Genomic DNA, 11,023 nt, shown 5'->3' on the forward strand with positions numbered 1-11,023 from the left:
TTAAAGTATTTAAGAAAAGTGCATTTGAAAATTCATATAATCGCGCCATCTTTTCCATCCTATTTACCGTCACTTATACTTTTTCAAATTGGTACTTCTGAGTCTCTTGAGAACTACGTATACAGTGTGCGGTATCGTGTTTGAATACAAAGGATCTATGATGCGGTTCGATAAAGTTTAATAATTTCGTTTATTATGTTAGTGATAAATATGTGTCGAGGAAGAATGGAATACCACAATCCTCAAGATTCCGTGATTGTCATCAAAGATTGTACGCGAAGATGATAACCAATTTGTAAGTCACCGAAAGTTTATAATTTTTTCGTAGAAATTGTTTTTGATTTTAAAGATATGGGATGATATTTGAGAGAATGGAAACACATATTTACGGGTATATACATTCTCATTATTTTTATCGTTTTATGCATTGTTATTTACGAATGTAATTACTACATTCATTTGTTACGTCCGTGACAGTAAAGTTTGTATTTGCAATGATATATTTACACGTGATGTATTCAAAATTCATATATTTATACACAAATATACTATTTAATGTTATTGATTCAACAATTAGTAGGAGATTTTACTGAAATTATAAATTTTAAATACATATACATGCTTAGGTAATAGAATAAAAATGGCAGAAAAATCAATTTTTATTATTTTCTTTAATACATAAAGACTTGGCTCATTAAATTATTAACTGCATAAAAATATATATTAGTTGTACCATATGAAAATGGTAAATCTATACAAATTTTTCTGTCAGGATAATTATTGTTCAAAATTCTAATGTACCTTCATTTTAATATAATATTTAGAGAATTAAAACAAATTTCAATTAAGCAACTAATGTTATTATGGAAAGTAATATTAGGTTTCACATTCAAGTTTTAAAATGTAAATTAAAATATCACCAAATATCATTTTTGCTTGGTAGCTAAAATTCATTTTTATTTATTTCTCTATTAAATGTACAATTCTTTTTATTTTATGTCTTTTTTACACCGATTTATTATACATCATTTTTAATATTAAGTACAACAAAGTTTTGCATGATTAATTACATTCGTGATACAGGAAGAATATCAAGTAAACCAAGTGCATTTTGAAGCACAATTTGTAATGCATGTAGCATGTATAATCTCACAGACATTGTTGGAATTAGATGATCATATACCTCCTGTAATAGAACAATTATATTTAAGTTACAAATTATTAATCACATAATAAGATTCGTTAGTTAAACATGAATAATGATTAGACATAAAACTTACAGTTAAAATTCTGATTCTGCGATAGTAGATACTAAATTTTTGACATAATTTTGCTAAAAATATGCAAATAACTTGTGGATTAATTTGAAAGACAGAATCATGTTTTAAACAATCTTTTATCATTTGTTGATATCCAATAACGAAATTGTATATCAGTTCCCATTCTTCCTAAAAATTATATAATTATTGAATTTTCTTTTTTTTGTTAATTAGATATGATGATAGATAATTTAGTGCCTTTTAAATAAAATACCTCTTGATTTAATAGAGAAAAATCTATGTCATTGATATGTGGTAAATTAGGATATTCCCCTTTTAATCTTTTATCATTATACTTTTCAATAATAGCTGTTATTCTTGCTGTATTATATAATATAAAAGGAGCACCTAAAAACTAATAATGATAGAATTTGTTTTCTCAAAGATTCTAGAAAATTCATGCAAAATTTTGTATTACAAGCACCTTTTGTGTTTGTAGTATTTTTATCAGTTGCAAAATTGCATCCGATAAAAACAGAACGAGTTGGTTTTACAGATAATAACTCAAACATAGCTGTGGCTTTTGCAATATTTTCAAGGAAACAATCTTGTGCTTTTACATTACATTTTTCTGTCTCAAAATACTTATGTTCATTTAATGTTTTTAATTCTTTTATTTTGTTACTGATATATTCTTGCCATGTTAATTTTGTCTCTTTACAATTTGTTTCTGTGTTTTTCACAACCCCACATATACATCGCTCATAATTTTCTTCCACACTTCCTTGTGACTTAGAGGTAAATACGAATTTGTAATCAGGGTACTCATTTGATACTGAATATCCATGTAAGTTTAAAATCTTTTCAGTGACACATTGTATTAAGTATAATCTTGTAGTTGTGAGTTCTGATTCTTTATCTTGTAATGATTTTAAGCTAAACACTTTTTTAAGTGAAAAAGTTTTCCCAAAGTCATGTTTAAATGTTATAGCTGCCTTTATGGAGTTTTCTATAAGAGGAGTACGTTGTAAAAATAAGAATATCCTTTCTTTTTCCAAGAAACATTTTTCTAGCTTTATCGACCAACTGCTACTAGATGCTATTAGCAATTGTAAAACCTGCAAAAGTCAATATCTGTTACTCTTAGAATTAGGTTATGTCTGTTCCTTTTATAATGGTATTTTGTGTTATATTTTACCTGATTTGCAGTATCTGCATCAGTATTGTTATTTGTCTGACCATCTCGAATATGTAGACAATGTTGCAAAATTGTGGTACACTTTTCATCACATTTATCTGTACCTTTCAGCACACTTTTCCATACTTTAAGGCTAGGTAAAAAATATAATTCACCATTTATTGCTAAATTTTCATTGTTTACCTTGACAATTGAAGAATTTTTACAAACATTACCACTTAAATATGATGTAATATTATTTATGAGTAATTGTATGCAGATAGATGGTGTGTTTTCCATTTGTATCTCCATATGTTACTTACTCTAACATGAAGTAGCTTTAATAACTTCTTCCATCATGAAGTAATCTTAAACATAGCATTATCATTACTCATGAAACAGATATTTTATTATTCTTATCATGAAAAATATCTGCAAACTATATAGTATGTTTTAATTTGAACACCTTTCACAATTGTCACATATAATTAGAAAATAACTACAGGTTTGTGAAATTAGAAATAGCATTAAGGGGTTTAAGAGTAAAGAACTCCAAGAGGTTCAACAAAATAATTAAAACAACCACAATTCTGAGTAATTTTTATTTAGAATCACAAGTCAAATTGTGCAAATAAGTGATTGTAAATATTAACATTAATATAATATTTGCTATACTTATAGGTATACGTGTATCTTACAAAGTCATCACAAAAAACAATTTTCTATTTAAGCGTATCTAGACTGACGATCGATTGTTAAGTAAATTTACTCGGCCATAGTACTGTAATTAAATTCTAGAATTTACATCGTTCTCTTTGATATCGAGTATCACATAGAATGGTGGTACTTCACGTATGCTATCGCAGCCAGCTCCTTGCAGAACTCCTCCGTTACGATCACGCTTTCAAATAGGATATTCTCCTTCTCCCTGAAAATAAGAACGATGCATTTAACATTTCCATATTTCCCAACGATAAGCGACAGTGTGTAATCCATCACTGGGCCTAGACTTACCCTTCGTGAGAACAATCTTCTAGCAACCGTTCTCTCGTCTCCTTCAGCATCTGCTTGTGGTCTGGTGTCTTTGGTACTTCGTTCACCAGCTGCTTGACGACTTTTTGCAAGCAGGTGAACAAGTTCTTTGTGCCGGGTGCCAGCGGCAGCAGCGGATTCAGTAAAAATTCATGCAGGTACGGATGAGGTAAAAGCGCCAGCCTCGAGATCACCACTGTCAGTTGCAGATTGACCTCGTACTTTTGCCTTGGAATACTCGCCACTTTCTCAAAAAGCATCGTCATAAACGGCCCCATGTAAAATCTTACAGAGCAGTGATCCGCTTCCGGTCTGGAATCGGAACTCGCGGAATCATCCATGGTTACTGCCTCCAGTGGCCAGGCCATCAACGAGCAGTCTGTCAACACAGTAGAATACTGCCTTTCCAAGTCAGCCATGTATCGCTCATAATTGTTTACGTCCGTGTCTGTTTGTAGATAACGAGGAATCAGGGACAGGAAACTGAAACGGAGGTTGACATTAAGCTATAAACTATGGGGTATACTGTTTCATATGCGTGTTTAAATATTATTATAGGGATAGAGGTGTACGAGTATACATTAAATTAAATGGAAGAAATTTGGTCAATCGAGCCAAGTTCATTGACTCATTCAGATGATTTCTGTTGGCTAGATCTTTTCCTACTACCCCTGCTAGGTATTATAGACGTGTGATTCGTTCCTGATATGATAATGAATGTCATAAAACCATTTTTTCGACGGAAGATTTTCGTTTGTTTTTGTGATTGTGAGATGTCTTGCAAGGTCCTTACCAATTTACAATTCTGTGAATATTACTAGGTGCTAATGTTCGACTATGGCTTTGCTCGTAAGAGAGGTCTAGCGAACCCTTCTTCTCCCTCTCTCTTTCGTCCTCCTCGTCGCTCCAAGATGCAATTGCGCTATCGGCTGCGGTGTTATCGTAATAGCCTCGTGTCGATAAGTACACTAATACTAGGCAATGTAATACGTGCTCGTTTCTTTTCTCTATCATTTCCTCAAAGAGTTTCAACGTTTCCAGCGTCAAGTCGTCACTGTCCGTGAAACAATTGTCTATCAGCCTGTGTAGCACAGGTGATGTCCACACGTTTGGTATCTCTGGACCTCTGTCATGACCCACGAGCCAGTAACTTATTTCTTGAAAAGAAAAAGCAATTAGTATTATCCTCATTTTTAAGGAATAATCAAATTACAAATACACTTGAAATCTTTTCTAATCTACCAATTCTTGAGGAAGAAAAAAATTCCATTGTTAGCGGTTTAATTATCAAAAATTCCAAGCGATAAGACACTGCTAATTGCTGTACCTGTACATAAGGCGGTGGACGTTAATTCTTTCATACATTTAGTAACCAACGCCGTGATAAGAACAACGTGATGTTCAGCCAAAGCCGGTGTCACAATCTTATCCAAGAAATTTACTTTGACACTTTTAGCTAACGTATCTGCCACGTCTGGGTGAGCTTCTCTTATCAGCTGATTGCAATAATCGAACCACATGAAAAATGCAGCGACCTGTCTACAGCCGGAGAATTTCTTCTCCTTTCTCCACACTGGAGAGTCTAGACCCCACGTTACGTCCACGGCGTCGATTTCTGTCGGGTCGACGTGAGCTGGAATGGCGTTGAACAGGTTCTCCAGTCTGCTTGCTATCAAGATCGTTAAGTCGCTGTTTGCTATCATCTGAGCGAACGATGGGTCCTCTAGAGAGGCGAGAACCATTATACCCTCGCAGGCTCTTATCCTCACGGTATTATCCTGGCAAATAACAACGAATAAACATGATACATTCGGTACACTTCTCTGCAATTGGATATTTAATGATTAACTTCAAAAGCCATTGCTTACCGCGGTGTTTATGTAACTCAGCAGAGCATCTAGCAAAAGGCATTTCGATTTCTGCGGCGTTCTAGGTCTCAGTAGCCGCTGATCCTCGTCTACGTAGCCAGAGTCATTATACGCACTCCCATATTCAACGTCCAATCGCAGATCCTGAAGGTTCTGCAGGTGCGTGTCTATCTCGTTCATCAGACCTATATCCTCTTCCTTCTGCGAGACGTCGCAGTCCTGAGAGTCAGGAGATTGTGCCGGGTCGCAGGAACTCTCGTCGCAGATCGCTTTCTGAATTACTGGACTAGAAGATTGCGAAGTGTTCTCAACTTCCCTGGAAGATATCGATCCGTTCGATTGACTAGATGATCCCCTGGACGTTTTGGCCTTGCTTGACGGTCTGTTAGACCCAACAGATCGTCTCCTGTCATTCTCAGAGCTAAACAGATTAGGATTTATCAACGTGACCGCCTGAGTGTCCAGTGGCTCAAACAGGGGATTAAAGTTGTTCCTTTTTCTGGCTGGTATATAGGTAACTTTCTCCACTTCCATCCTTTCAGAATTATTCCTTACAAAGCTACTCTTCCTCTGAATATTCGGTGCATCGTTTATCATGTTGGTCACGTGAGGATACTTGCAAACTAGAAAGCAAAGCGTCAGAAGGAACTGGACCTCCTCAGCCTCCATAGGTGAAGGCGGGTTTCCATTGCAGAGTACAATTAATCTCTGCACAGGGCTGTAAATCGACGTATGATGCAACAAAGGATACTTGGACCTGCCTAGCAATTTCCTCAGGAACGACAGGCACACTGTCCTCATCCCGGGTGGAGTTTCTGCACTGGCCAGTGTAGCCAACAGGTCCAACAGTTTGTGCTGTAATAGGTACTCGAGACATGGCCCTGGTTCATTTTCGTTCTTCTCCTCTTCGAGCAGGATCTCCAGTAACCTGTCCAAATGTCGTGGGATCCCTGTGGTTTGTATAGGCACCTTGCTATCCGTCAGATGGTTCACATAAAAGTTCATAAGCTGTTTCCAGTGGTATGTGAAGTCTTGCAGCGGTGTGGCAGGCGGTGCTATCTGCAAAGGATAAAAATACATGAGTATCAGAGATCAGCATAACTGTAGACGATAATTAAAACGGCGACCAGGGATCATATTACGTCGTCCGGGTCTCTAAGAAAAAATAAATAGGATGCAAAACACGGCAAGCTATTGAACATGCACATGTTAATGAGACGCGGTCGGACGAATGCGAGTGTAACTTGGAATAATTATATAAGCTACTAAATATAACGTACGTGTACAGACGATTAGACAACGTCCCGATACGCGTTCCGATCGAATCGAGCAAGTTTCGCCTGGCCGCCGTTAGCCGGCTGAAAACCGTTACGCCATTGCTTGTTTATTTTTTGATTGGCGCGAAACGAGTGGCCGTTCAAATTGATCGTGCGCACACGGGGGAACGGGAAGGAAAAATTCGCAGCGACAGACAGTAGCGTATCGACCACGTTGGCCGAAGGCACGGCACCCGAATCGATATACGTAGAACGTAAATAAATACAGTGGCACGTGTGACAGTGTGCGACGCTCGAACGACGAAAACCCGTCGGTAAACGACACGAAATATATACGCTGCCGCGTCACGATCGATGAACACTGCCTTGATACGCCTTTCGCACTGTTTACTATACTCTGCAAGCAAAGGAAAAAATATAAACGGAAGTGTGCGTGTATCCTGGTCGGACAGGATGCACGGTACGCAGTCGCGTGAACGAGAACACAGTACCGACGACGAAACGACGAAACATATCGAGGTTATAACTCACCACGTCAATGGCATTCTTCAGCGCGATTTGAATGCCACTAATCATCTTAACGCACCGTCCGATTTTCGTCCGCAGTTATTTCTCGCTATACACACGCCTCGCCTTCGTTTTTCGCATGATCCTCGCTCGTTTCTGCATAGTTCCTCATTATCCGCACCCGTGTCACCGTGCAGTTGTTCACTGTCGCTGCGACAACGAAACTTTGCACTTTTGACGTGTGGTGTTTCGGCTCGCCGGCCACTAGATGGCGCCACCGTTACGTCTGATGTTACGACGCAGAGCGCCATGTGTAGAACGAGAGATAGAAAGGAATCGATGTATTTTCACTAGTCGAAGCGTAGGTTTATCGCAGATGTGATTTTTGGATAATCAAAGGGGAATAATTTAACGACGGATGCCTAGAAGTAACGAAACGAAGAGTGTCTGAAAATATATGTTATTCGTAGCCCTCTAGCGGTGTGTACAGAAAGTTTGGTTGCAATTTTACGTGCATTTCGATTAGACTCGTACAAGGTTATTAAAGGCAAAACAAAGTTACAGCTTTAAACCGTATCGAGTGTTGAGTCATTGGATTCGATTCGGAATAGAGAGAACGAATAAAAATTCTCGTTTGACCACATGGAATACACAGAATACTTTACAGAAGATACAGAATATTTTATTACCATCGTCTTACATCCGCTTATTTATACGAATTTATATTAAAGTGGCAAACAATCGGAGTCGAACGTACAAAATATTTGAAAAAGTCCTGGCTCTATACCCGGTATTTTTCCTATTACGAGCCGCTCGTACTTTCGATTGATCTAATATCAATGATCGTTGATAAGATTGCAGATACTTGCCTAAACATGCTAATAAGACGTCGAACTATCGAGAACATTTTATTATGTTATACAAATTTTCCTACAGCCTTCGCGCTAATTCCCCTTTATCTCTGTCCTCGGTTCTTTTTCTTCCATTTTCTTTTTCTTTATCGATGTAAATACTTTTTTAATAACCACCTTATCTTTATCGCACCCTTCCGTTTGCAAATGACACTTCCTGTACTAGAGTCTACCTGCTGCTTCCAGAAACTTCGACTTTCGTCCACGGCGCCAAGATCGATCGCACTATAGCACTATTGATTTTACCTAGTTAACTGTTAACCCGTCCATCGTTAACCAAAATATTTTCGAATATTTTTACGTTCAGGTTGGCGTGTCCAGGTACTTTTGTACACGTCCGAACACGGCATGTAGTAGTGGCACGTCGATCGTGAGTAAAGCACAGGATTTACGATCACTTTTATTTTCCACTTTCATAGTGTACACATCTCGACAACATCGACCAATTCGTGAGAGTATAAAACGATCGCGACGCTCCGAAAACGGTTCAGGCTCCGCCATTTTGATCGGTTCGCCATCTTCGACGATCCTGCCGCCACCAAACCGATCTATCTCTTCGGATCGATCGATTTATACAGTTAGATGAAGCCTACCAAACATCTCAGACGTTTGATTTGACAGATCTCATCTCAATTCCTCTTACGCAAACTGGGGTATACTAATTCGACGCTTGACCGAGAACCTAAGCGTCGTAGGAAGTCGAGTGTATGGGTATTGCATTATCTAATTTTCTACCTGCTTTTGACAAGTTACTCTTTCTGTCTGGGCTCAATGTTGAGGAGTCCTCGACGACTATAGTTGCGATTCCTCGTGATTAAATTTCATTGGAATATTCTGCGAGAGCAAACTCTCTGATTAGATTCGACACTGACGAGTCCTCAAAGACTGTACCTGCGATTCCTCGCGACCAAATTGCAGTATTTTATTGGAATATTTTGCGAGAGTAAACTCTTTCTGTCTAGACCCAATGCTGACGAGTCTTTAACGATTATAGTTGCGATTTCTCGCGACCAAATTTCATTATTTCGTTGGAATATTGTGCAAGAGCATACTCTCTCTCTGTCTAGACCCAATGTTCAATTCTCGAAGACTATACCTGCGATTCCTCGCGTCGAAACTTCATTCGAATATTCTTCGATAGCAAACTAGGGAATACTGTTGTAGAGATGTAGGTCGTTGGGAGCTTTATCAGGGGAGTGATAAAGATACGAGATACGTGGAGAACAATAGCTGCAGTATCACCTGATCTGCAGTATCAACTGGTCTGCGATGACTTGGAATAGAAGAAGTATATCGAGTATATACCGATATACAGAGCTGACCAATTCGTCTACACGAAGCAAAGTCGAAATGAACTTCTCAGATAGTTAAATTTAATCCTCTGTCAATCCTCTATGCACAAGAACAATAAACGTCGTTAAACTGGTTACGGTACTCGCACAATGTCTAACATGGCCGGTGTCTTGAATAATGAATTATAATATAGAACACATAAATAGAAACGCTAGTGACTGTGCATCGTAGAATCCTATATTACCCAGGGTCAAGTATGCATGTGGTTCGTGGCGAAAGGGTGGACAGTTGTCGGGTACATTGATTGACAACCTATTCCTGTCCGCTGTTATAGTAACCTCGGAGGCGTTAATATTTCGTATTTTTATTATCACCTTGCGTGCTTCCAACGAGTCACGTTTACACGCGTATTTCCCTAACGATACAACAGAAATTTTGGCCGTAGGAACCACACACCCGATACATCGATCTAAGATTGCACACTCATCATGCGTCTCACCGATCGAACTATAAAGTCGTTGAAGATATGTAAATCCGCACATCGAGGGTCCGCGCGTTCCTCAGCACTGGGCCCCGCAGATTCCGCACACGCGTGTCGACATCCTACGCTAAATCGAACGTCACGCTCACGTGTCGCCGCGTGATCGGCGCTAACTATACCGCGGCTAGGCTACTCACCACCTTCAGCCTCCACAGACGACGCAGCATCGGTGACAAACGATTCGGCTCGGTTCGAAGGAACGTGACGGGCTGAATTCTCGGTGTTGAAACGATGATCGCCGAAGGTACTTCGCCTTCTCTCTCTCCCCCCCTCTCTCTCTCTCTCGCTCGCTCTCCGCCGATCTATCGATCTCTATCGATCCGCGCCGCGAGGTCTTATCGCAGCGACGATGAGCGTCTAACGATGATCAGTAGACGTTCAGAAACGGCAGTCTCTCTCGCGTCGACACTCGGCTACGTTCCTTCTAACCCTGGTCAGACTCTAGACCGACCCTTTTCCCGCTCCCGTGTTTCGTAACCGGGGAACGCGAGTCGAATGACGATCGAGTCTAGATCCTCATCGAGTTTTCGTGTCGCGTACGAGGCGGGTAGGAGGAAACGCTTTGGAGTATAGATAGACGGTGGGGCCATGTTGCACCGAGATCTCCAGGATCGGTTTGTACATATACTCCTTCGAGACAGATTCGTCGTTTCGAATCCGTTTGTTATAAAATTGTACGAAATTTTTGCCCGTAGCTATTGGGGCAGACGAAACCACGAGTACCGTGTATTCGAGGAAAGAAGGCACAGTGGGCTTACTTCCTCGCGACTAACTCCGCGGACACGCCCACGATCACAAGCAGTGACCGCTATTGGCCGAAAACGGTGACGAAGGTCATCGGTCACTGTGTTCGACCAATAGCAGTCACTGCTTGTGATCGTGGGCGTGTCCACGGAGTTATCCACCCACGAGGAAGTAAACCCACTGTGCCTTCTTTTCTCGAATGCACAGTAGCGTAGAGATAGAATCTTGTATCTCCTAAATGGGTTTGCATATACTCTATTGAGAAAGGAGTCAGTGAAAAATTGTTGGACATTGTGTCGTTTCGGGTCAGGGAATCGGTTTGTTCTAAAATTGTAAGAAATTTTTGTCCATGGCAATTGGGCCAGGCGAAACGACGAGTACTGGAAAGGTAGAATCTCAGATCTGCAGGATCGG

The 11,023-nt window shown here is 39.6% G+C and overlaps 2 protein-coding genes across 5 annotated transcripts; both read right to left on the reverse strand.

Annotated features, from left to right (window-relative positions):
- Positions 1-1,066: 1,066 nt before the first annotated feature.
- LOC108552152 (DALR anticodon-binding domain-containing protein 3) lies at positions 1,067-2,773 on the reverse strand. The gene is made up of 5 exons (XM_017906561.1): positions 2,458-2,773; positions 1,738-2,377; positions 1,534-1,667; positions 1,281-1,448; positions 1,067-1,186 (listed from the first exon to the last, which is right to left on the reverse strand). The coding sequence occupies exons 1-5, from the start codon at positions 2,746-2,748 to the stop codon at positions 1,067-1,069; spliced, it is 1,353 nt and encodes a 450-aa protein (XP_017762050.1). The 5' UTR covers positions 2,749-2,773.
- Positions 2,774-3,138: 365 nt separating this feature from the next.
- LOC108552157 (protein FAM160B1) lies at positions 3,139-10,703 on the reverse strand. Of its 4 annotated transcripts, none has more exons than XM_017906566.1 (6): positions 10,003-10,703; positions 5,337-6,395; positions 4,796-5,246; positions 4,262-4,625; positions 3,451-3,951; positions 3,139-3,364 (listed from the first exon to the last, which is right to left on the reverse strand). In XM_017906566.1, the coding sequence occupies exons 1-6, from the start codon at positions 10,030-10,032 to the stop codon at positions 3,265-3,267; spliced, it is 2,505 nt and encodes an 834-aa protein (XP_017762055.1). In that variant the 5' UTR covers positions 10,033-10,703; the 3' UTR covers positions 3,139-3,264. The 4 variants fall into 4 exon arrangements, with proteins under 4 accessions (XP_017762055.1, XP_017762053.1, XP_017762054.1 ...); XM_017906564.1 differs by lacking the exon at positions 10,003-10,703 and adding an exon at positions 6,479-6,593; XM_017906565.1 differs by lacking the exon at positions 10,003-10,703 and adding an exon at positions 7,145-9,734 and having other exon boundaries at positions 3,140-3,364.
- Between the last annotated feature and the right edge of the window lie 320 nt (positions 10,704-11,023).

Source organism: Eufriesea mexicana, unplaced genomic scaffold (genome assembly GCF_001483705.2).
Source record: "Eufriesea mexicana isolate 0111107269 unplaced genomic scaffold, ASM148370v2 scaffold5561, whole genome shotgun sequence".
Classification (NCBI taxonomy): Eukaryota; Metazoa; Arthropoda; class Insecta; order Hymenoptera; family Apidae; genus Eufriesea; species Eufriesea mexicana.

Excerpts from the sequence above, each read along its gene's own strand:
- LOC108552152 (XM_017906561.1), bottom strand. The coding sequence starts at position 2,748 with ATGGAGATACAAATGGAAAACACACCATCTATCTGCATACAATTACTC. Across the intron at positions 2,378-2,457 it reads ATGCAGATACTGCAAATCAG|GTTTTACAATTGCTAATAGC; the intron begins GTAAAATATAAC and ends TGACTTTTGCAG. Across the intron at positions 1,449-1,533 it reads TTTCTCTATTAAATCAAGAG|GAAGAATGGGAACTGATATA; the intron begins GTATTTTATTTA and ends TATAATTTTTAG.
- LOC108552157 (XM_017906564.1), bottom strand. The coding sequence starts at position 6,544 with ATGTGCATGTTCAATAGCTTGCCGTGTTTTGCATCCTATTTATTTTTT. Across the intron at positions 5,247-5,336 it reads TGAGTTACATAAACACCGCG|GATAATACCGTGAGGATAAG; the intron begins GTAAGCAATGGC and ends GTTATTTGCCAG. Across the intron at positions 3,365-3,450 it reads GAAGATTGTTCTCACGAAGG|GGAGAAGGAGAATATCCTAT; the intron begins GTAAGTCTAGGC and ends TCTTATTTTCAG.